General features: G+C 47.0%; 1 protein-coding gene and 1 long non-coding RNA gene across 2 annotated transcripts in view; one reads left to right on the top strand and one right to left on the bottom strand.

Annotated features, from left to right (window-relative positions):
- Window positions 1-12,342, bottom strand: part of LOC146205645 (forkhead box protein F1-like) — an 81,119-nt gene extending 68,777 nt beyond the window's left edge. The window contains exon 1 of the mRNA XM_084590316.1: window positions 10,930-12,342. Within this exon, the coding sequence (XP_084446442.1) occupies window positions 10,930-12,082 (1,153 nt within the window). The 5' untranslated portion in view covers window positions 12,083-12,342. The remainder of the gene's footprint in view (window positions 1-10,929) is intronic.
- Window positions 88-22,673, top strand: part of LOC146205644 (uncharacterized) — a 47,559-nt gene continuing 24,973 nt past the window's right edge. Inside the window, exon 1 of the long non-coding RNA XR_014704238.1 lies at window positions 88-277. This is a non-coding gene — a long non-coding RNA (uncharacterized LOC146205644). The remainder of the gene's footprint in view (window positions 278-22,673) is intronic.

Below are 22,673 nucleotides of genomic sequence, written 5' to 3'. Positions count from 1 at the left end.
ATCGTTCCATAATCACGGCGTCAGCCGCAGTGAATTTTAACATTAAACGGTCCAGTTGGCGTTGTGGCTTTTGCCTCATCATATGAATCTCATTTTGAGCAGTTGATTTCTGCTCCGGAACAGTGTTTTATTATTACTACTACTACTACTACCACTACATTGCCGTACCGTTTTCTGTCCACTTTTTCACATATCGGTTTGGAAGGACTCAACATTTGCTCATTTCCTTATGCTCTTGGCTATACATGTTGTGCTGCAAAGAAGCGGATGGACACAGGTAAGAAGCTGTCGCTGCACTGCGGCTTTGCTTTGAGCTTCCTTCTACCTTCAGCAACTCAGAATCCTTCAAGTAAAACTTTCCGCTAGGCTAGTTGGTCCATTTTTACATGAACAAAAAAAAAAATCCCTATTTTCTGTTAAGTCTTCATTTCTGCTTCGGGCTTTTTATTCGCGCAGCTTTTTCTTGTTAGAAGCCTTCAGTGAAAAACAAATGAAGCGCAGTACATGAGCGATAAACCGCTTGTGTTTTAGGCGCGAAGCTGGAGCACGACATGCCATTTAAGACTGTCTGACATCACACGGCAATTTACTCAAACGCTCGCGCCAGCACCCAAAGAGTCACATGCTTACAATGCGTATGTTTGAGGGTGTTAGATTTTGAGGAATTTTTTTAGATGTCTTGCCCGCTAAGATAGTGTTTACTCTATTGCTTTGTTTACCTATATTTATAATAATCGCAGGTGTGGTGTAGCGATAAATTGTTTCAGGTGGTGTTTTACGCATCAGCTAATAAACAAATACATAGAGAGCGTGCGCTGAAATAACGTCTTAGAAGAAGACGGTGACAGATGAAATGATGGTTTGGTTTGGGGTTTTAACGTGCCAAAGCGACTCAGGCTATGAGAGACGCCGTAGTGGAGGGCTCCGGAAATTTCGACCACCTGGGGTTCTTTAACGTGCACTGACATCGTACAGCACACGGGCGCCTTGCTTTTCGCCGCCATCGAAAAGCGGCCGCCGAGGCCGGCCCTTGGGAACAGTATACAGATGAAATGAGGTCCAATCGTTTTTGTATGTACACTGACGGAAGCGCATATATATCGTATGCCGTCTCGCAATGTTCCATGTTGAGCTGCGCGTCAAATGCAACATCTGGAGACCAGGTTGCAATCGGCGCATAAATACCGAGACTGCTCTGAGCGAAAATGCGCAATGTATTGCTAAATGCCCGAGCATTGCACCTGCCGGAGTACGTTTAGTGCTGCAGAGTGTATAGGATTTGTCACTCTTCTTCTTTTCGCGGTTTTTAAGGCGCATAGGAAGAAAAGCATGACGCAGGACCCTGGAAAATTTAGAGTAAAATGTCACTGACTTTTCTTATTTTTATGTTTGCTCGCCCGTCGAATGTGCTGATTTGACGGAGCTTTGCCGGCCTTACGTAAAGTGCAAGGCTGCAGCCTTTACTTAAATACGACTATATACCATCACCTCCACTGCCACGAGCGCGCAAAATTCGAAGAAAGATAAGCGATTGCTCACGCAAAAGTTGCAATTGCGTTTAGAAGTAGTTAGGCCTGACCGACAAACGTGCGGGTGAAGTGTATTTCTGCGAAGTTTCACAGAATATAGGTTCTGAAGCGTGATGTTAACAATAAGAACGTCTCCATTTTTAAAAGACATAAGAGGAAGCGAAGTTTAGTGCCTGCTGCGGCATACTTTCTGACTGATTTAAGACAAATCTCTGAGTTGGGATTCTCACAAAAAAAAAAAAAAAAAGCACTTTACGCTGACGTTCGCCTCGGCATGTGACCGACAAAAAACTATAAAAAATGTCAAGTACGGGCTATATATACACTGTAAAAGATGGGTGTGAAATCACAGGTATTCATAAAGAAAATTTCTTTCCCCGGACAGAGAATATCTGTTCTACTTCACTGACCGAAATACATTCACGAAAAAATCAGTAACTTTTTGCTTTCCAGAAAAACTTTGATTGGAAGGCAAACAATTCGATATATGTTTGTCGTCTGTATTATTTTCTACCGCAAAGTGGTTTTTACTTCAATAGTAGGTAAATGCTGAATAGAAAGGAACACGGTATGGCAACCCCGAATGCGCTGTCCGACGATCGCTGCGTAACAATTTTGATTCGAAAGAAGATTGTCGTCTGCATTATTTTCTACCGCAAAGTGGTTTTTACTTGAATAGTAGGTAAATGCTGAATAGAAAGGGAAACGGTATGGCAACCCCGAATGCGCTGTCCGACGATCGCTGCGTAACAATTTTGATTCGAAAGAAGATTGTCGTCTGTATTATTTTCTACCGCAAAGTGGTTTTTACTTGAATAGTAGGTAAATGCTGAATAGAAAGGGAAACGGTATGGCAACCCCGAATGCGCTGTCCACCGATCGCTGCGTAACAATTTTGATTCGAAAGAAAATAACTAGTGGCGCCACATTGAGGTCCGTTTTTGGTGGCTCCCTGTTACAGCAGCATCTGTTATGCCTTTTTCCACTTGCCTTTTTTCGGTGGCTAGACAACGGCTATTGCGCGGACAACTTTATGGGTGCAATTGAGCATTGCCAGTGCGGAGAGATATCCGTGAGATGGGTAATTAGCAAGGCTTAAAAATGATGTTCATTGAAGACATTGGCGCTTAAGGCAATTTTGTTGTTGTTACAGGCAGAAAAACATATGAAATAAAAGACGAGTAAAAAAAGATATTTGCATCATTACTCTAACCGCAACAGAAAAAAATCAAAATAAAAAGCAAAAAACGCCGTATAACAGAAAATTTTTGAAAATTTACAAAAATTTTCTATCAGGTGTAAACAGAAAAAACTGCAAAATTAAAAACCGAAAACATAGCAGAACAGAAAATTTCTGGCAACCCAGCTGCCAGAAAATTTTTGTATTTTTGAACAAACATTTTTTACAATGAGCGCAGTGCGACAAAACGGTTGCTGCGCTACTAAATTCGAAGAATTGTATTTTGCTGTACAAGTTTTGTCCCATAATTTGGCGTTAAGCTTGGTTCGTTCGAGGTCAACTTTGCAGCTAACTGTATTTGCGAGGGCAGAGGGCTCTATTCTCATATTGGTGCTTATGTTTCTTTCTGCTCTTTTTTTTTTCTTTTGCAGTAATGCTGCTACTACTACGCTACAACAAATTAATGATGCCAGAAAGACAGTCTTGGTTCGAGACATGTCGGTCTCTTCAATCCATAGTGCCACGTGTACTTGCTCCTTTCCCTGCGGTCCTTCTTGGACGGAGGAAGTCAAAAAGGCTGAGATGGCGCACATGCACCTCATGATGCCCGAATCTCAGAGCCGCTGCCAGAGAACCTGGCGTGCCAGTAGATGCTTCACCGCTTTCGCGGATGCTGCGAGTGCTCGCCGTCTACTCCGGTTGTGTCCAAGGGCTAAGGCTCCCCGGAACAGAATACCGAGAGCGGCCGGCCAAATTACACCTTCAATGCGTTTGGCGATGAAAAAGCTCTCGAACTGTGTTTTACTGCAGTTTCATGAAACAAGCATGCTCGCCTACGTCCAACTACTTCACTATCTCCTGGGCAATCTAAACAGACAAGGACGCTGTATGTGCCCAAATAAATCAACTGAGGGAAGAAGAGCCGGACGCCAATGAGAATTCTTTCGCAGGGTCACGAGGTTTCGACCTCGATGCCGACCTCAGCCTCACAGAGTTAGGTAATGTTGAGGCGAGGTCGGTGACAGCTCGGAATACTTTGAGTGAGGTCAGGAAATTGGCCTCATAGGTGAGTTAGACGCTGAGGGAGGTCGTTATTTAATGAAGTCGAATTTGTGAGGTCCGGGCTGTTTGCAGTTCTTGTGGCTTACTCCAATGAGTGCCCCTCCGGGCGCGGAGTTCGAGCGTACCTCCGCGATGTGCATGCTGTGAAGCTTGTTACCCTTCGTTTGGATGACCGGGTGCGGGTAATGTCCGTAATGTCCGTTCAGCCTGAGCCTACAGGAGGACGCTTGCCTCTGGCTTTTTAAGGAAAAGCGACGTTTCAAGACACTATAGACTTCTCATACCCTCTTCCAATTTCTCACCTTGGTGCAGCTGCTTGCCGCTGGCTCAAACGCCCAACAGCGCGTAAAGCATACAACTCACTGTGACTCGCGGTATCCTTGTCTGAGGTCGCAAACAAATGTGTTCAGTACAAAAGATAGCCAAGAAATTCGTCGAGCGGATGGCGCAAAACAAGACTGCTCTGTATAGCGTGCCCGTTCCCTGGCGCTGACCTAAAAGCTATTGCGATTAAAAACGACCCCGCTGTACATTACACGATGACTTAAAACTGGATCAATGGAATTGCATGATAACGTGATTCTGGCAGGGCTAAAAAAGCACGAACAAGCGAGAGGAACCTGCATAAAACCGTCGAAACTTTTTATCGGGGTCCTCAATTTCGAATCGCATGCTATCTTAGTGTATTCCCGTTCCATAAATTATTCTCCACAATAACCTCTGTTTCTCTGTCTGCCCCCCCCCCGTCTGCTCCTTCATACTTCTCGGATATTCACATGCAGTCCTGAACAGCAACGCCGAAACATCGCAGCAGGTGATGAACGCAGCGTTTTTTACATATATACCAGTATAGCGATAAAAGATGCAAATGATGAAATAGTGTAGCTTATAAGACACAGCTGGTTTAGAGGGAAAACGATTGTTAATGGGCAGGAAAGATGCCTGCGCATGTTAACCGCTGACAAGCGTTTATTGAGGAAGAAAAGGCGAAAACCTATTCAGGGCTAGTAAGACCAGTAAACGAAGAGCTTTTGCTTCGCTGGGCACTATTTTTTTTTTTTCTTCCGAATTCGAGCGTAACCGGTTGATGCAAGAGGAAAGAGGGAGGTAAAGGATTCGGCAACTCAATATATTATCGGGCCTCGTGGCAGCCATTTGAGCGTTGACCTTTTATTTATGAGCAGCAAAATATGTGATACTTGACATGCTGTCTCGTACGAGCTGTAAGTTAGAAATTAATGAGGAGATACATTTTGCCTGTACATTTGGTATATCAAGCCGGACAGGTCGATTTTTTTTTTTTTTTTTTTTTTGGGGGGGGGGGGAAGTATCGGGCTGACACTTTGTATTTAGACAATCCTTTGGCTTTTTTTTTTTTTTTTTTTTTTTTTGTCAGGGTATGTGAACGGCAATGTGGAATACAGTACTGAGTCGATGTTTCAAGCCTTCTAATCTGACGCTTAATGGGGCGCGTAGCTGTTCTCTAGCGTTTTTATTATGATAAATTTGATTGTGCCATCTTTCTTTTGTCCTTTTCTCGTATGGCATCAGTTACGTTCACTTGCTGCCTAGGAGATGAGAGGAGAGGCCGCACACCTCACAATTGGCTTTTGTTTGATTATTCTACAGAGGACCATAGTTCCCTTCATCCACTGGCACTGCCATTCCGTTCTCTTTATTTATATATATATTTTTTTGCAGCAAACTGTGCAAATCGTTGTGTAGTCTCTCAGAGTGGAGCTGACACACGACAATACTGCTTTTGTCGAATATTGATGACAGTTCGGGAGCGCGCCGCTAGAGCAAGAGCAGACAGATGGCGAAACGGCGTATCGCGTTCAGAGCAGGGAGCTCGGTCCCTCTGGATTGCGTATTCATCTCCTTTCCGTTGTTCCTGTCATTCTTACATGCATCTGCTGGAAGTTGTAACTATAAAGCCCTAACGAAGTAAACTGCTTCACAGAAGCAACTTCGATGGCGCTGGCGTTGCAATTCATTGCTTCAGTTTTTGGAGGAAAACAAGTGAATGCCTCAAAGAAACTTGTTTTTGTCTGGTTGTCGAAATGGTATACCATTCGGACATAAGGCTAGGTAAGCTGTCTATTTTTTTTTATTATTTTGCGTCGGAATGGGACCCGGACAAAGATTTCGCTCTGATGAAACTTGATGGGCGAGTCGGTGTTCGTGACGTTCAGAGCGGTTCACTTTTATACTCCGCCCCAGTCGTTTTGATTCGTGTTTTCGCGTTCGAATACAACATTCTAGCTCTCTCTTACAGTGCGCCATGGGGCCACCGAGTTATCGAACTTCGAAGACGCAAGTCACCACTATACTGTTGCTGATAGGGAAGCCGCATAAACTGGAGAGGGGCTTGACCTGTTGGGGTTCTAAAAGATCAAAAACATCCTTCTTCAAAATTTTCTGAGGGTATCCTTGTTTGCCCCAACTAAACATTAGCCTTCAGTTGCTAGACAATGCGCAAATAATTAAAATACTTGGCAACCATAACTTTTCTTTTTTTCTGGGGCTCCAATTGATGCGCAATTTCGTCATCATCATCATTATCTGGAGAGTCAAAAGGATGTGTCATTGCGCACGCTTATGGGTATTAGAATGAGACTGACAACAAATGAGGGGGACAACTGTTGTTACCACTTTGCCGCGGTGTAAGGCGTGAAGTTTGCGTGTTTGTCACCGGGTCGATGTTTCTTGCTCTGTAAAATTGGTAGTCAAATACAACCCTCGCAGAACAAAACTGTTTGACCTCGTTATATCGGAGCGGTTAAGGTTCAGCTCAACAACTCCTTCCCCCCCCCCCCCCCCCTCTTCCTTTTTTTTTTTTTTTTTTTGTTTTGAGGTTGAGCGCTCGACTTCAACGTCACAATTTGAGTTTGAGGTGAGGCTTATAGTGAGGCCGCCAGTGGTAACGGGAAAAGTGAGATGAGGTCGTCTGAGGCAACCTCTGCTGAGGTTAAGTGAGGCCATCATTTCTTTCCTTTTTTTTTTTTTGAGTTTGAGGAGGTGTGGTCTAGGTGTCTGAGATACAGTGACCACCTCTGATGTGCGCATAGTATAATTCACCAGATCTTTCATGAGAGCAGACTTCAATGCATGCATGAGGTTTTCAAGCTTGTCAATAGTTAGCATGGCATATATGTGCAAGTGATTCCTTAATATCATCATAAACAGCCAGGTTATACTGACCGACAAAGGCTCTGTCGGTGAGCTCCAAGTCGTGCACAGGTCGCGGCAGTTGTTCCTGCAAACTACCTAATCTCGTCTTCCGCGCTACTCCGCCTCCTCTACTGTGGTGGTGGTGAAAAACTTTATGCCATTTTGGGAGCCTTAAGTGATTACATCCTATTGACGGGTCGGCTCTTGGCTGCGTGTTGTGGCCAGAAGCTGGTGCTTCCCAGCGACTCCCAAAGCTAGTCCGTCCGCCGCTTTTGAACGGCCGGGTGAGAGCTGGACACCGCAGCCTCCCATCGCTCGAGGTCGGAGAGTTGCCAAGTGGCTGGAGGGTGGAATTCTGAGCATTTGATCATGATGTGTTCAAAATCAGCTTTAGGTGCCCCACACAGGGCGCACTGCGGCGAGAACAGCCCTGGTTGGATCAAAGCTAAGAAAGCAGGGGATGGGAATGTACGGGACTGAAGCTGGCGCCACGTCACCTGTTGTAGCTTAGTCTGAGATATATGATGAGGGAAGGGGGGGGGGGGGGGGGGGGAGGGTAGATGGTTCGTTGATCGCATTCCTCCGCTTGCATAACCTGCTGTTTTACCATCGGTAATCTGTTCGTAGTACATCGCCCGCCAAGCCCGTTTTCTCATCTTGATTTTAGCTACAATACATTAACTCGAGTTCCTTCTCTAATCCATGCACTGCGTTCTCTTTGGATTGACGTCGATCCTATCATTTTCCTCTCAGCAGCTCGGTGCGCTGTCCTCAATTCGATTTCCAGCCTTGCCGATAGCTTTCAATTTTCAACCCAATTGGTGAGTAGCGGAAAGATATACCTATTATGCATATTCCTGCGCATGGATATTGGTATATGTTGCGGCCTATATTCTGAGAATGACTAGCAAATGCTCTCACCTTTAGTGTTTCTTTCTCGTGATTGAAATGTGCAGTCATTATTTGGCGTCTATAGGCGTACTTCCCTGTTCGTTTTATAGCATATGTGATACACCTCGTAATTGGCGGTTTTCGCGACTTTGAGTAGGCGTCTCAATTGATGCAACATGATGGCGCTAGGGTGTGCTTTATGACTGCATTTGTGGTCAGCTATACAGCTAGAAGAGCGCTTGTTTAAATATCACGACAAACTCGCGCTTGTTAGTCAGCAGTGATAGACTCACGTGAGCCAGGCCGCCTCGTTTCTCCACTGTGTAAAGCAGTGAACGATAGGTAAGAAAGAAATGCTCTCTGACGTTTGAAATCATGAGCTGTGAAAGTGATGGGCACACGAAGCGCTTTGTAGAGCATTTTCAATCTGTGACATGGGCGATAAAGACTTTTGTAAAACTGCAAAGAAAAACAGACGCGCAATTTTTCGGATTTAACTACTGGTAAGCAAGATCCAGCTACTGCCATGGTACTTGATGAGAAAGAAAGTTAAATGTTTGGCAATCGTTGTGGCGTAACGATAAAGCTGAGTACTTTGGACCTTTTTTTCTTGCCGATCAGTTTTATTACCGCGTGTTGTTTTGAATATAAATCCAAATTTAAATCGTTTGTACAAGTTGAACGCAAGACCAATCAGGTCGCTGTTCCCGGCCCGCTTTCACGGATTACTAACTGCAGCTCCCTTTAACATATATGTCTCGACAATTAAGCGCCCCATTTTCCTACCCTTGTCTGCTCATTGTGCTCTCTGTTTGTAAATTAGCAGTGGATGTAAGTAACGTGTGAGCGTAAGACCACTATTATTTGACCGGATCTTGGCCATTCTTACGATCCGCTCTTGTGACTAACTGGTTTCAGTGACAACAATATAGTATGGTGCAAAAAGGAAAGATAGAAAATGAATATATAGACAGACTGTATTGCAATGGAAGTGAAATCATTATATCATCGATCGCTCAGCGTGGTTAACGAATCATCACCATGCAACCACGCACGCGTGTCGTGATTAGGGCTTTTCTCTTGGAATAAGGCAGGAGAGCAAGGTAACAACACAAAGCATAAGAAGCACACACAAACAAACACAAGGACAACGCTGCACTGACAACTATATTGACAAGAACACGCACATCTTCTCCCTTCGCTTCACGCCTGCAGCCAACTTCTTTCTTGTCTTTAACACCCTGCCCGGTTTGCGAAAAACTCTAATTCCGTCTTCAATAAAACCACAGAAGGCACACTGACACATTGGTCTCCCGAGTCACAGATTGCATATGCTTCATAAATTTCCCTTGCTAACTTATCCTTCATCCTTTTCATAACCTTAACATTGTGAAGGTCAGCTGGACATTTCTGGTATCTACAACCAACCTGTGTTGTTATCTGCTCTGCTGCCTTCTTCCAAGAGATGTGTGACCACCTAGCTCAACGTTCGACTCTATTAGTGATTTGGGCTGTCAATAAAGACAGTCAGGCACAAATCTCTTCGCACTTGAAGTTGGCCCCTTGGTCGAGTGCGCTCAGCGGTGTTAACAAGCCGGGCATTTTATAATGGTAATCGTTGGTCTAGCAAGTGTACATGCCGGGTGCCTTTTGAAAACAGGTTCAGGGAATCTTTATTTTCGCTGGAAAGTGTTAGACAGATTTGCCGAGATCTCCGCGCACTAAGGCCCAGCTAGTTGTTGAGGGGCGAGGTAGCGTGTCGAAGTTATCAATGTACAATGAGACATTAGCCCTTTGTTTCCCCGTGTTCATGCCTGAACAAGAGCCAAGGATCGAGCAACCACAAGTGAGTAATTGGACCAAGTTCGTTGTCGCAGGATTGTTCTTTCGAGTGCCTGCCTCGATTTATTGGTTACGGTTCATTCTTTTAGTCATACAAGTTAAAAAAAAAAAAAGTAGCTCCGCAGTTACAGTGTATACCGACGTTGACCATTATAGAGCTCATGTTTACGATACGCAGTGTCACTGCAGCATAACATTGCCTTGAAACGGACAAGTATTAATCAAATCTTGCTTGCGCCGAAACAAAAAAAAAATCATGAAATTAGTTTTACTTGCCGCCTAATTTCATGGCTTTCGGCTGCCGTTTTATAAACGCTCACCCTCACATTTTTTTTAAAGCTGTACAGGCCATTAGTCCAGCTTCTGGGCAGCGCAGTGCGGCCTGTTTTGAGTTGCCAGCGTTCCAAATCCACCGGGGACGAGCAGAATTATTGACCTAGCTGTTTTAGAGCTCAGGAGGGCCTGAAATGCCACCGTATACCCGCAAATGTGCCCAGCAGAAAATACTGTTGACGTGTATACGTTTGGCAATGGCATACGTCGCTGTTTGCATTATATACATTGAAACGGCGTTACTCTAAACATATACTTCTTTCAGGGCAGGTAAATAGCCAATTCATATATACCTGGGTGATGCGGCGCTGCGTTAAAAACATAAAAATGAAACGCACATTCTTTAGAGCCGTTCACTTGGATCTCTTAATCGGGCATGCGATTCCTGACACGACCAGACAGATTCCTCTTAGGAGTTCGGTGTGGCCGGATCAGGATCATAAAATATATAGTTTCACGCGTGTACCCCTGAAACCCTACGGGTTCGCAGAACACTGTGTTATCTGCGTTTCCGTATCAGGTTCCTTCGCGTAGTTTTCGAATGCCGAAAGATTTACGTTTAAATACGCTACTCTACTCAGTATTATCGCATCCCTCTGTGGTGCACGAGTAAAGACTTCGAAGAGCCCAAAACGTAATTTAGCGAAACTGGCACCTATCGTGTGCATGGCGCTCCCAACCTGAACAGATTGAGAAGGGTAGTCCCATCCTCCAGAAGGCCGGCAGTGCCGTACGAGCCGTGCAGCATTCAGCTTTGCCCATGCGAAAAGAGGGACCTTTCAGAGTTCCATGCAGTACGGGTATAGATTTGGAAGCGACCAATGCGCGGTTGATGCTTAATTGCTACTCCTTGGGATTGCCGCTCACAACTCCGTATGTATACGTTGCTTTCGCGGAGTGCACCGAATCTCTGCTCACCTGCCAATGCGATGTCCATGCTGTCAGCCGTGTTTCCCAGCAGCGACTGTCCGTGGAGGCTCGGCGATCCGGTAGAGTAAGGCATGGAGCTGAGGTCCGGCGGCAGACCTTGCATCTGGGACACTGGACTGGGCACGGGGCTCGGCGGGGGCTGCTTAATGTATTGCGAGCTATGAGTTACGCTCGGGTGCGGCGGGCAGCTGCTCCATGCTGCCGACATGGTGTCCATGGTTATGCCCGGAGCTGCGGCTGAGTACATGGACGAGTTGAGGGGGAGGTCACCAGAGCCTGCGGTGGACATGGGCGTCATGGGCTGAGGGAGAGAGCAGTTAGCCAAGTAGTGATGACCCACGGGACCCAGCGAGTTTTGGCCAGTTGACGGAAAGCTGCAGTGAGACGTGGGCGCCAGTGCTGCTGTGGATGACGGCATCATCGACTGCGGGTCGGGAGACATGTAAGCCTGGTGGTGGCCTGTTCCAACTTGAGCATGGCCTGGTAAGACACCGGTGTGATGTTGCGGTTGACTGAGCAGGTCATACGGTGACGGGGAAAGAAGGCTCGTGCTTGATGGTGTTGGGTAGTAGGTCGTGTAAGCTTTCATGGTTTGACATTTTCTCCGAAACCCCCGGGGCCGCCTGCGAAAAGAACCCTCCTCGAACATGGGCTCGCTGCTTGGATCAATAGTCCAGTAGTGCCCCTTTCCTGGGCGGCCGAGTCCTTTGGGCAGCTTGATGAAGCACTCATTCAACGACAGGTTGTGCCTGACCGAGTTCTTCCATCCTTGGTAGGTTCCCCTAAAGAAGGGAAACCGCTGTTGAAGAAAGTTGTATATCTCGTTCAGCGTCAACCTCTTTGTAGGGGAACTTTGTATCGCCATCACAATGAGGGCGATGTAGGAATACGGGGGCTTCTCCTGTCGCCGCACGCCGGCCCCAGACTTCTTTGTAGTAGACACAACCTTGTCCTCAGAATCGGGCTCTGTGGAGGCGTTCAGACCGGTGTTATTGCTCGACGTGCAGTTATTCGTGGTGCTCACCGCTGGCATGCTGATCGAAAGTTCGTCCAAACGGGTGTGCTGCTCACACAGCTGGTTGGCCTCGTGGGCGGTGTCCATGGCGTTGGGCATTGGCATTTCTATCTTGACCATCTTCATCGTGCGCCAACCACGATGCGTCCGCTCGCGCGGTTGCTCTTACCAGCGTCCTCTCACAGGGTCGAAGGCCCACGTTTACGGCACCGTACGGCCATGGTAGCTGCCTGCTGCTGTCAATGAGGACGCCGCAGGCGACGAGAGCTCACTATCCGAAACCGTGAGTAGCGATGTGGAACCGTCGCGCGTACACCGCTCGCGCGTCGCTCTCAAACGCCGAAGAAGCGGAGCCCCGAGGCGAGGCAGTTGACGACTGGGGCACTTGTCTGGCTCTAGCACGCGGAGAGAAAGGGAGGCAGCCCGAGGGAACGGGCAAGCAAAACAAGAGCAAAGGGGGCGGGCCTTGCCCACATTGGTTGCGGGGCTAATCGTAAATCAGGACGGGCCGAACGTCTCCCTCGTGTGGGCGGACTCCCCGGGGGAGGGCGTTAAGCAGGGAGCGCCGCCGGCAAGCTGCACCGCGCAGGCAGCGGTCGCGTGCCTCGTGCGCGACGGGCCTGCTGCGCGCACCCAGACGGTTTCCGCCGCTGACGCGGTCTCCCGGTTACCGTGCGGCGGCTACACTTCGCGTTAAAGTCACTGACACCTCCAATTACTGCCCCGCTGCCGCAGCTCGAGGGCCAGCACTGGCCAGCCCTTACGAAAATAGGGGCTCGCAGCTCACTCCTGCGCAGTCCTGCACCGGTCCGGAAGAACTTGTTTATTTTGCATCCAGAATCATTGCGATCTAGCGCTCGAAGAGGAAGAGGAAAATGCATGCGTAAGCCGCGTACGCAAGGTTTTGGCGCCGAAGCTGCACAGGAAGCGGAGGAGCGTATAGCTACGCCTTTTGATTATTACTGTAGTGCCTACGTTCGAATCAGATATAGCGACTTATCTTTGTCCATTGTCGCTGCAGCAAAGCTAAATTTGCCTGCTCCTCTCCCTGAATCATTCACACGACACGAGCAGTGCTACCTCTTGCCTCGCACAAAACTACAGCGCATGTTCAGAGGATCTAGGTTAATGCCAGCGAGTTTGTAAGCTTGAAGGCCATATTTAAATATCGATGTATTTTTAAATAACTCCAGTCTTGCAACCGGAGCCTTCATCGCAATACTTCTGCGTGATCAATGGTACCATACTGTCGTGAATCCCGTTCCTTTCTTTCTTTTTCTTTTTATTAATTTTTTTTTTTTTTTGAGAAATGGAGAGAGCACGACGACCAGGAGTGGTTCCTGTTTCTAAACGCTTTTATTATGTCCTCTGAATAAGTCAGAAAAGTGGAGACCTTACATCGAGGCCTCCTTTGACGGCTTGCGAATTCGTTTCTTCTTCATACTTTGCTTCAAAGCTAAAACGCCATGGAGAATGCGCACAGTTTGTAAGGAAAAGCAAATGTGGGTGCACGGGTTCAGTTTAATTTGAGCTGTGCCCACTGCGGAGATAAAGCATCCCTGTTAGGATCTCATAGCTGAAGATGGTGGCCCATTTTGTCTGCACGTCTGCGGTCGTTTAAGTGGTGGTGGTCCCGGGTTCGAACCTCGGAGGATGTTTCAACTATGAAGTTTCTGAGAAATGTATGTGGCTTTTCTTTGTAACCTTATGGCTACTGCTACGTAGATTCTAACAGTAATTACTCCCTTAATGCAAATCTACTCCTCACTAGCGGATTCTGCTAATGGTTGGACCACTATCGAATATCTATAGTTGTTTGTTTAGAAGAAACCGCGCCGCTTAATTACAGGCAAAATATTGTGAACTGGACTAATTGGTTCAATGTTGAGCGTAACTATTTAGAATAAAACCATCTATCGAAGTCACCCAAGGAAGCCAGTTTCCAGTTATTGTGGTCTGAACCGTGTGAGTCAGAACTGACACCATTTATTTCCTACGTATACGAGTGAACACTACGCAGAGAAAACGAGACCACGTGCACGTATCCGAACATAGCCTGGCCTTTTTTTTTTTTTTTTTTCTATGCAACTTGATCATACTGTACTCGCACGTCACGTAGTAGACCCGAGTGGTGTGAATGGCCATGTGTGTCACCCCGAAGGAAGAATAGAAGCGGCCTGATGACAGGTGTTTATTTTTGTCGCGCGCAACGTTGTGACGGCAAAGCGACGCATAGCTCACGAAAGGAGGAAGCCCCTCCCCTTCCCCCCGTATATCTTCACCACCCTGCGCTGCCCGGCTTTTGCGGTGTTTTGCGTTGTCGTCAAGTGCGGTGACGCTATTAGTTAACTAATGAGGAACCGGGGGTTTATGAAAGCGTTGCTCCGCGCACGAAACATGTATGCACACGTTTTTTTTTTCCTTTTTTTTTTCTTTTTTTTACGGCAAGACTTTTGATAACGTTTTCTCAGCTTGTAATTATTAGTTAATATCCATAGCAAGACAAATAAATGCATTTCAGGACAACTGACACCTTATAATTATTGGCAAGAAAAAAAATGCGGGATTTAATATTAAGGCAACTGACACTTTATAATTTATGACAAGAAAAAAAAATTGTTTTGTAAATCAATGAGCTTAGGTTTGGTGTTCAGCAGCAGATATAGTATAAATGGCTCGGGAAGTGATATCGTGTTTGACGCCCATGGTTGATTTAATGACCTGAAGCTGTAATGACCTCGATTCGGGCTTACCTAGCATGTGCACCATAATATATAATCTATAAATGAGCAACCGAGACAAGCCTGTCTGTATCAGCTTTGCTTCATGCCTGTGCCTGACTAAGAGGGCAATGTGTTGAGTTCACTGAGAACCACAAGCTCTGAGAATCAAATGGATATATGCACTGAACTGGTTTCGAAGGACATGAAGAGTTCGCGGGTTTCTACTATGAATTCCGGAAGCACGTAGTAAAAGAGATTTATGAATTTAAACATCTAAGCATATTTATCCGGGGAGACCTACAATGGGAGCACATATGTGTCATGTGTTATAGAGAAACCCTGTCGCCCCTTTATTTCTTGAAACGGCCGTTAAAACCGCTTCTATCGAAAAAAAAAAAAAAAAAAACTCCTTGCACATTCTCAAACACAACACGCCGGCAGGGCCGGAGCCGAAGGAAGCGAAGGCGAGGCGAGGCGTCGAGGCACCACGGAAGCGACGAGCTCTTGGAAAAGGAGCAGTGCAAATTTATTTATGATTGCATGTTGGTACATATTTCAGAGAAAAAGTTTCCTAATGTCCCCATCAATGGTAAGACCCCGGTTTTTATTCACTTTCTCGTCCCTAGGTACCTGGGTAGGGAATCCATTGTAGTTGAGCGCTGGCCAGTAAAAGAGCACCAATTGGCAATTTTGCACTGTTACGACCAAGCATCCGCAATTGCGCGCTCTATTGTTCGCCTGTGGGCATGGATAAGTTTTGTGAATATGTGGTGATGGTCCAATGGCTCTAAGTGAGCCTGTTTCCAGGAATCCTGTTTTGTAAGCATGTTTTGCTTTGTGGACAACCTGCAAATGCCAAATTGACCCTGTCAAGAGAACGTCTGGAAAAACACAAAGAAACGTCCCCCTGCGGGAAATAGCAGGAAGTGCTTTCTTTCTTTTGTCCACCCTTCCAGTCGAGAAGTGCTATCCTCCAGTGATGAATGCCTCCTATCCAAAGGAGACGACAGAGTGACATGTCCGCTGACGTGCAGGACAAGAAAGGAGCATGACTCATACGGCCATTAAGTGATTTCCCGGGAATGCAGGAAAGATTTGCAATTGTCGAAAAGGGACCATGTTGGGAGCCCTATGCGGCGCCACGTGTACTCGGGTTTCTGAGAAGTAAAACCCCTTGTCAGAACCAGCTTGTGGTTTCTTTGCTGAAGAATAGAAATGTACCTCCTCTCCTCGCCGTTCCCAAGCTTTTCCCGCCAACAAGTGATCACGCCCAACGAATGAATGCCGGACCAGTCAGTGCTTCAGACCATCAGTGCAGTGAAGTGTTCGATTGGATGCCGATACCTGAGGGGCGTGCCCTGGATTTGGTTGGTCAGCATCTTCAGAGAGGGGCTGGACATAGGGGGTTTTTAAGGACGCTGCAGAGCACGAAATGTCGCTCTGGGCCCTGGGTAAACGGCTCATCCAGTCGCTTCTCGCTATGAACTCTTAACGCTTGCCATTTTGCTGATGTACCCTTCTTTTTCATGTAAATATTGTAAATACGTTTTCTCAAAGTGCCAGTAAACCTGCTTGTACATATTTCACCAACTTCGAAGATTCAATCCTACTTCAACCCCGAGTCTCTGCACGCTACCAAGTGAAGGCCGGGTCGACGTAGCCCCAGCGTCACGACAACTGGTGGCAGCGGTGGGATCTGAATCTACAAGCACAACATCTGGTGATTGGAGGTGGATCTGAAGCTACAAGCCACAACACCTTGTGATCGGAGGTGGCATCTCAAGCAACAAGCAGGAGCAACAATCGGCCAAGAGGGCAGCTCGGAACATCGATCGCATGTGTGGGTGAGTGCTTGGCTTTTCTTCTGATGTGGACCAGGTTCTAGAACAGGGTTAGATTTTAAGAACTGGTAAAAAGTGTTGAAACGCCTTTAGGTTTGGTAGTTTGCACTGTTGTTTTGGAAGTAGCCGACACTCGGAGCGATCATGGACCTACAAAAGCTGCAGAAACCGGAACTGTTGCTATTGTGTGAGGAATTGGGAATTAATACAAGTGGTTTGGCACGAAAACCCTTGATTATAAAGGCAATCACTGATCTGGGAACCGATGATGAGGAGCTCAGTGAAGCATGGAACCTCATCGGTCAAAAAAAGGAACAGCTCAGACAGCAGAATGAGAGGGAAAAAGAGGAAAGGGAGCGCGAACGTCAGAGGGAAAAAGAGGAAAGGGAGCGTGAACTTGAGAGGGAAAAAGAGGAAAGGGAGCACGAACGTGAGAAGCTTGAGAGAGAAGCAAAAAAGCGGGAGCTAGAAATTGAGCTCCGGAAATTAGAAGTAGAGTTGAGCAAGAGGTCGGGCAATTGTCCCCAGCTAGCGGTACCTCTTCTCAACAAGGAGGCAGATTTCAAGATGTCAAAGTACATGCAGCCATATGTGATATCAGGGGATATCGGTCTGTATCTGGGTAACTTTGAGCGAACTTGCGAAGAACTGTCCTTCCAGCGAGACACGTGGTCTCAGAGATTATTGACGGTTCTGCCCTGCGAGGCAGCGGAGGTTGTCGCGCGGCTAAACAAGGAGGACGCGGACAACTACGAGAAGGTCAAAGCTTGCCTTCTGATTTTCGGAGACAGAGATGTGCAGGCCTTAACACGTTCAAAGGCGCGAGAACTAGCTACACTGCTCATACCAGAAAATTCCACAGCGGAGGAAACGGCAGTTAAGACAGTGGTAGATGCGGAAGATAGCAGGTCAGAAAACTTTGAGAGCGAGGCATCTCAGATAGGTCAACTTGAAAGTGAGCTTGATGAGACGCGGAATGAGGACGTTCTTGAGAATAACCTCTTGCCGCCAGTGTCTAATAATCTCGCGAGACTTTTAAGTGGAACCCGAGAGGACTTAGCTATGAAGCCTTATGTGCAGAGGGAAGCCGTGGTAAATCTAACGTTAAACCTTCCCGAGGAGATGGGGGACAACTTGATTTGCCTCAGCGGAAAAGGAAGCAACGCTCAGGAGCTTCTCAGAAAGACGGAGCAGAGAGGAGAACTAAAGAAATCCCAGCTGTCCGATCTGGGCGAAATAATAACAGAGTTTGAGGCCTGTTTCGTGGACAGGCCAGGCAGGACTGATTTGACTGAGCACGATATTGAGCTGACTTCAGACGTGCCAGTGCGATCAAGGTGCTACCGATTTTCTCCAAGGCAAAGAGAAATTCTGGATAGGGAAGTAAATCGCATGCTGGAATTGGGAGTAATAAAACCCTCGGAAAGCGATTATGCTTCGCCTATGATCTTAGTAGAAGCTCCAGGTAAAGACCCTAGGCCTGTGGTAGACTACCGAAAGCTAAATTCTCTCACCAGGGATCAAGTGTATCCTATTCCGAATATTGAGGAGAGAGTAGAACAGGTCAGTAGAGCGGCATATGTGACTACGCTGGACCTTACTCGAGGATACTGGCAAGTACCGCTCACTGAACGCGCCAGCAGATACGCGGCTTTCGTCACTCCGACGGGCAGCTACCAGCCAACAATGATGAGTTTCGGGCTCAAAAATGCTCCATTTTGTTTTTCCCGACTCATGGATAGGGTTTTAAAGGGGTGTGAAACATTCGCAGTGCCTTATTTAGATGACATTGCGGTTTTTTCCGACTCATGGGCGGACCATATGGTACATCTAAGAGCTGTACTGAGCCTTTTGCGTCAAGCTGGACTAACCGTAAAGGCCGAGAAATGTTGCCTGGCAAGGGCGACCGTGGACTACTTGGGTCACAATGTAGGTCAAGGTTTCAGGAAACCCAGCGAGATTAAGATTTCTGCGGTAGCAGACTACCCGCGGCCGAGCACGAAGACGGAAATTCGAGCATTCCTAGGTCTGACGGGATACTACAATCACTACATCCCTAACTATTCAGCTTTGGCTAGCCCTCTGACCGACGCTCTCCGCAAGACAGAACCGACAAATGTAGTCTGGGACGAACAAAAGGAAGCCTCCTTCGTAAACCTGAAGGCTGTGCTGATTAGCCGTCCGGTATTGCGAGCTCCAGACTATGCCCGAGAATTCACGGTCCAGTGTGATGCCAGTGATCGAGGGTTAGGTGCTGTTCTCTGCCAGAGAGATGACGACGGTAATGAGCACCCCGTGCTCTACCTGAGCAGAAAACTGAGTTCTAGAGAAAGGGCTTATTGCGCGTCAGAGAAAGAGTGCGCTTGCATTGTATGGGCCATTCAAAAATTGCAGTGCTATCTTAGAGGGGCCAAATTCACCGTAGAGACGGACCATTGTCCCCTGGCTTGGCTGCAAACTGCGACATCGAAGAACAGTCGCCTTCTTAGGTGGAGCTTGATTTTACAGCAGTACAATTTTGAAATAAGATACAAAAAGGGGAAGTTAAATGGGAATGCGGACGCGCTTAGCCGCTCTTTCTAAGCGGTCCGAGATGTTCCTCACCATGTATCCAAATTGATAAACAGGTTTTTTTTTTTTCGTGCGCTTGTATATGTGTGACTATGTAAAGCCGCACGTTTGGTTTTCTAGGAATACGTGGGTCCTGAACGTCTTGAGAGTGGGCTTTTCTCGAACAACAATGGCAGTTTTCTTTTGACCTGGTCTCTTCAGACGGGAGCCGAGTGCTTGCTTCGACATGTGGTTGAGTTTCAGACAGCTCGAGCAATTTGACCTACAACAATCAAGACAACGCGACAAGCAACAGCGAGGTTCAAGCGTTCACGTGCAGGCCATTAAGTCGTCTCTTCATGCAGCAGCTGGGACTGCTGCCCTCCGAGACTCTTCTGGCGGGGGAGGAGGCTGTTACGACCAAGCATCCGCAATTGCGCGCTCTATTGTTCGCCTGTGGGCATGGATAAGTTTTGTGAATATGTGGTGATGGTCCAATGGCTCTAAGTGAGCCTGTTTCCAGGAATCCTGTTTTGTAAGCATGTTTTGCTTTGTGGACAACCTGCAAATGCCAAATTGACCCTGTCAAGAGAACGTCTGGAAAAACACAAAGAAACGTCCCCCTGCGGGAAATAGCAGGAAGTGCTTTCTTTCTTTTGTCCACCCTTCCAGTCGAGAAGTGCTATCCTCCAGTGATGAATGCCTCCTATCCAAAGGAGACGACAGAGTGACATGTCCGCTGACGTGCAGGACAAGAAAGGAGCATGACTCATACGGCCATTAAGTGATTTCCCGGGAATGCAGGAAAGATTTGCAATTGTCGAAAAGGGACCATGTTGGGAGCCCTATGCGGCGCCACGTGTACTCGGGTTTCTGAGAAGTAAAACCCCTTGTCAGAACCAGCTTGTGGTTTCTTTGCTGAAGAATAGAAATGTACCTCCTCTCCTCGCCGTTCCCAAGCTTTTCCCGCCAACAAGTGATCACGCCCAACGAATGAATGCCGGACCAGTCAGTGCTTCAGACCATCAGTGCAGTGAAGTGTTCGATTGGATGCCGATACCTGAGGGGCGTGCCCTGGATTTGGTTGGTCAGCATCTTCAGAGAGGGGCTGGACATAGGGGGTTTTTAAGGACGCTGCAGAGCACGAAATGTCGCTCTGGGCCCTGGGTAAACGGCTCATCCAGTCGCTTCTCGCTATGAACTCTTAACGCTTGCCATTTTGCTGATGTACCCTTCTTTTTCATGTAAATATTGTAAATACGTTTTCTCAAAGTGCCAGTAAACCTGCTTGTACATATTTCACCAACTTCGAAGATTCAATCCTACTTCAACCCCGAGTCTCTGCACGCTACCAAGTGAAGGCCGGGTCGACGTAGCCCCAGCGTCACGACAGCACACAGAACCACAAAGCCCTCCTTCCGAATTCCTTCTTGTAGGCCACGGCACATCGACGAATACGTCACCAGCTTCCCACGGGTAGGCCTGGTTTCTGACGCGGCGTAAGCCAGGATCGTGTTGTCGGCGCGTCTGTTCTCTCCGTTCGGCGCACTCTCTGTAACTTCAAACCGACCTGAATTCTGGGCCGGCGAAGCATGCGCCCTTCTCCCACCGCCGCTCTTGGGAAGAGCGTAGTTCCAAGGGCAGCTTCCCGTAGCGTTCGCTGCACGTGGATACCCGATGCCATGCGAGCTGCCGCTTCGCGCAGGGTCCTTCTTGCTGCTGCTGCTGCTGCTGCTGCTGCTGCTGCTGCTGCTGCTGCTGCTGCTGCTGCTGCTGCAGCAGCAGCAGCAGAAGCAGCAGCAGCAGCAGTAGTAGTAGTAGTAGTAGTAGTAGTAGTAGTAGTAGTAGTAGTAGTAGTAGTAGCAGTAGTAGTAGCAGCAGCAGTAGTAGCAGTAGTAGTAGTAGTGGCAGCAGCAGCAGCAGTAGTAGTAGTAGTAGTAGTAGTAGTAGTAGTAGTAGTAGTAGTAGCAGTAGTAGTAGTAGTAGTAGTAGTAGTAGTAGTAGTAGTAGTAGTAGTAGTAGTAGTAGTAGTAGCAGTAGTAGTAGTAGTAGTAGTAGTAGTAGTAGCAGTAGTAGTAGTAGTAGTAGTAGTAGTAGTAGTAGTAGTAGTAGTAGTAGTAGTAGTAGTAGCAGCAGCAGCAGTAGTAGTAGTAGTAGTAGTAGTAGTAGTAGTAGTAGTAGTAGTAGCAGCAGCAGTAGTAGTTGTAGTAGTAGTAGTAGTAGTAGTAGTAGTAGTAGTAGTAGTAGTAGTAGTAGTAGTAGTAGCAATGAATCGCCGTCGTCGAGGCAGGCCTGTTGCCAGGTCGAGGTTGATATTCACTTCTATACCTTTCAAAGTGGTCCCTTGCAACGAAGACACGCTGGCGTTTTCGCAGACGTGACCGCACAGACATTACAGTGCCCAAGGATGCGGGATCGAATCTCGGCCGCGGCGGCTGCTCTTCGACGGAGGCGAAAAGCAAGACGTCTGTGTGCTGTGTGATGTAAGTGGACGTTAAAAAACCACAGGTGGTCGAAAATTCCGGAGCCCTTTACTACGGCGTCTCTCATAGCCTGAGTCGCTTTGGGACGAATTAAACCCCATAAATCAAACCATATTACACACAAACACCACTAAATTAAAAACTCAGTGCAAAAAAGCCAAATTTATTTATAACAAACATTATCTTTACATTTCAGCTTCAGAACTGCTACGGCTGGCCTACACCTAACTATATATAGCAAACGGGCCAAGATACTGCGTTTAAAACTTAAAGGAAGCTCTCAACTTGTTGAGAATGGACAGTAGCAAGTATCTGTCTCTATCAGCGACAAAGACAAGAGCCGGCTAGCAGACTCCACATGTGTACACACATTTAGTTATTGATTTTTTTCATATACAATCAATGCAATGGGCAGGACATGTAGTGCGAAGAAAGAATAACCGATGGTCGCTTAGGGTAACAAACTGGATTCCAAGGGAAGGAAAGCGTAGCAGGGGCGACAGAAAGTTAGGTGAGCGGAGGAGGTTAAAAAGTTCGCAGGGGTCAAGTGGATGCAGCTAGCACAGAACCGGGTTAATTGGAGAAATATGGGAGAGGCCTTCGCCCTGCAGTCGGTATAGTAAGGCTGATGATGATGACGATGATGATGATGAACGGAATTCTACGACTCAAGACTTGATTCGCAATCTGTCATCGCATTCATAAACAACCTCTCTAGATTTGTATTTCGAGCAGAAAGATGAACCGCTCTGAAATAGATTTTTTTTTTAAGACTCCTACATCTCAATGCATTCTTTTCGGTTGTATCAAAGATAATTTTTTTATGCATTTCGGCATTTATGACGTTTATCATACGCCCCATTGCGTCCAAGACCATTGTTCTTCTCCGATTCTTGCGAACGTACATTTTCAGTGTAAACATTTCTGCCCCAAACCTGGCACAACCTCATCAAACTGGGTAGCAGTACTATCTGCAAATAAATAAATAATGAAGAGCAACACGCGGCGGCATAGGCAGTTAAAGTTCAACAGGGAGTTTTCACAGATAGATGTAACGTAAGGGTGAGCGCGCTAACAAGAGGGAATGCCATTCCGCTTAAAACTCTATCTGCTCATATAT

The sequence above is a fragment of the Amblyomma maculatum genome, chromosome 1 (genome assembly GCF_055883805.1).
Source record: "Amblyomma maculatum isolate TAMU_Amacu chromosome 1, ASM5588380v1, whole genome shotgun sequence".
NCBI classification, from domain to species: domain Eukaryota; kingdom Metazoa; phylum Arthropoda; class Arachnida; order Ixodida; family Ixodidae; genus Amblyomma; species Amblyomma maculatum.
The sequence above is the reverse complement of the archived record's forward strand: the minus strand, read 5'-3'. Positions and strand labels throughout refer to the sequence as shown.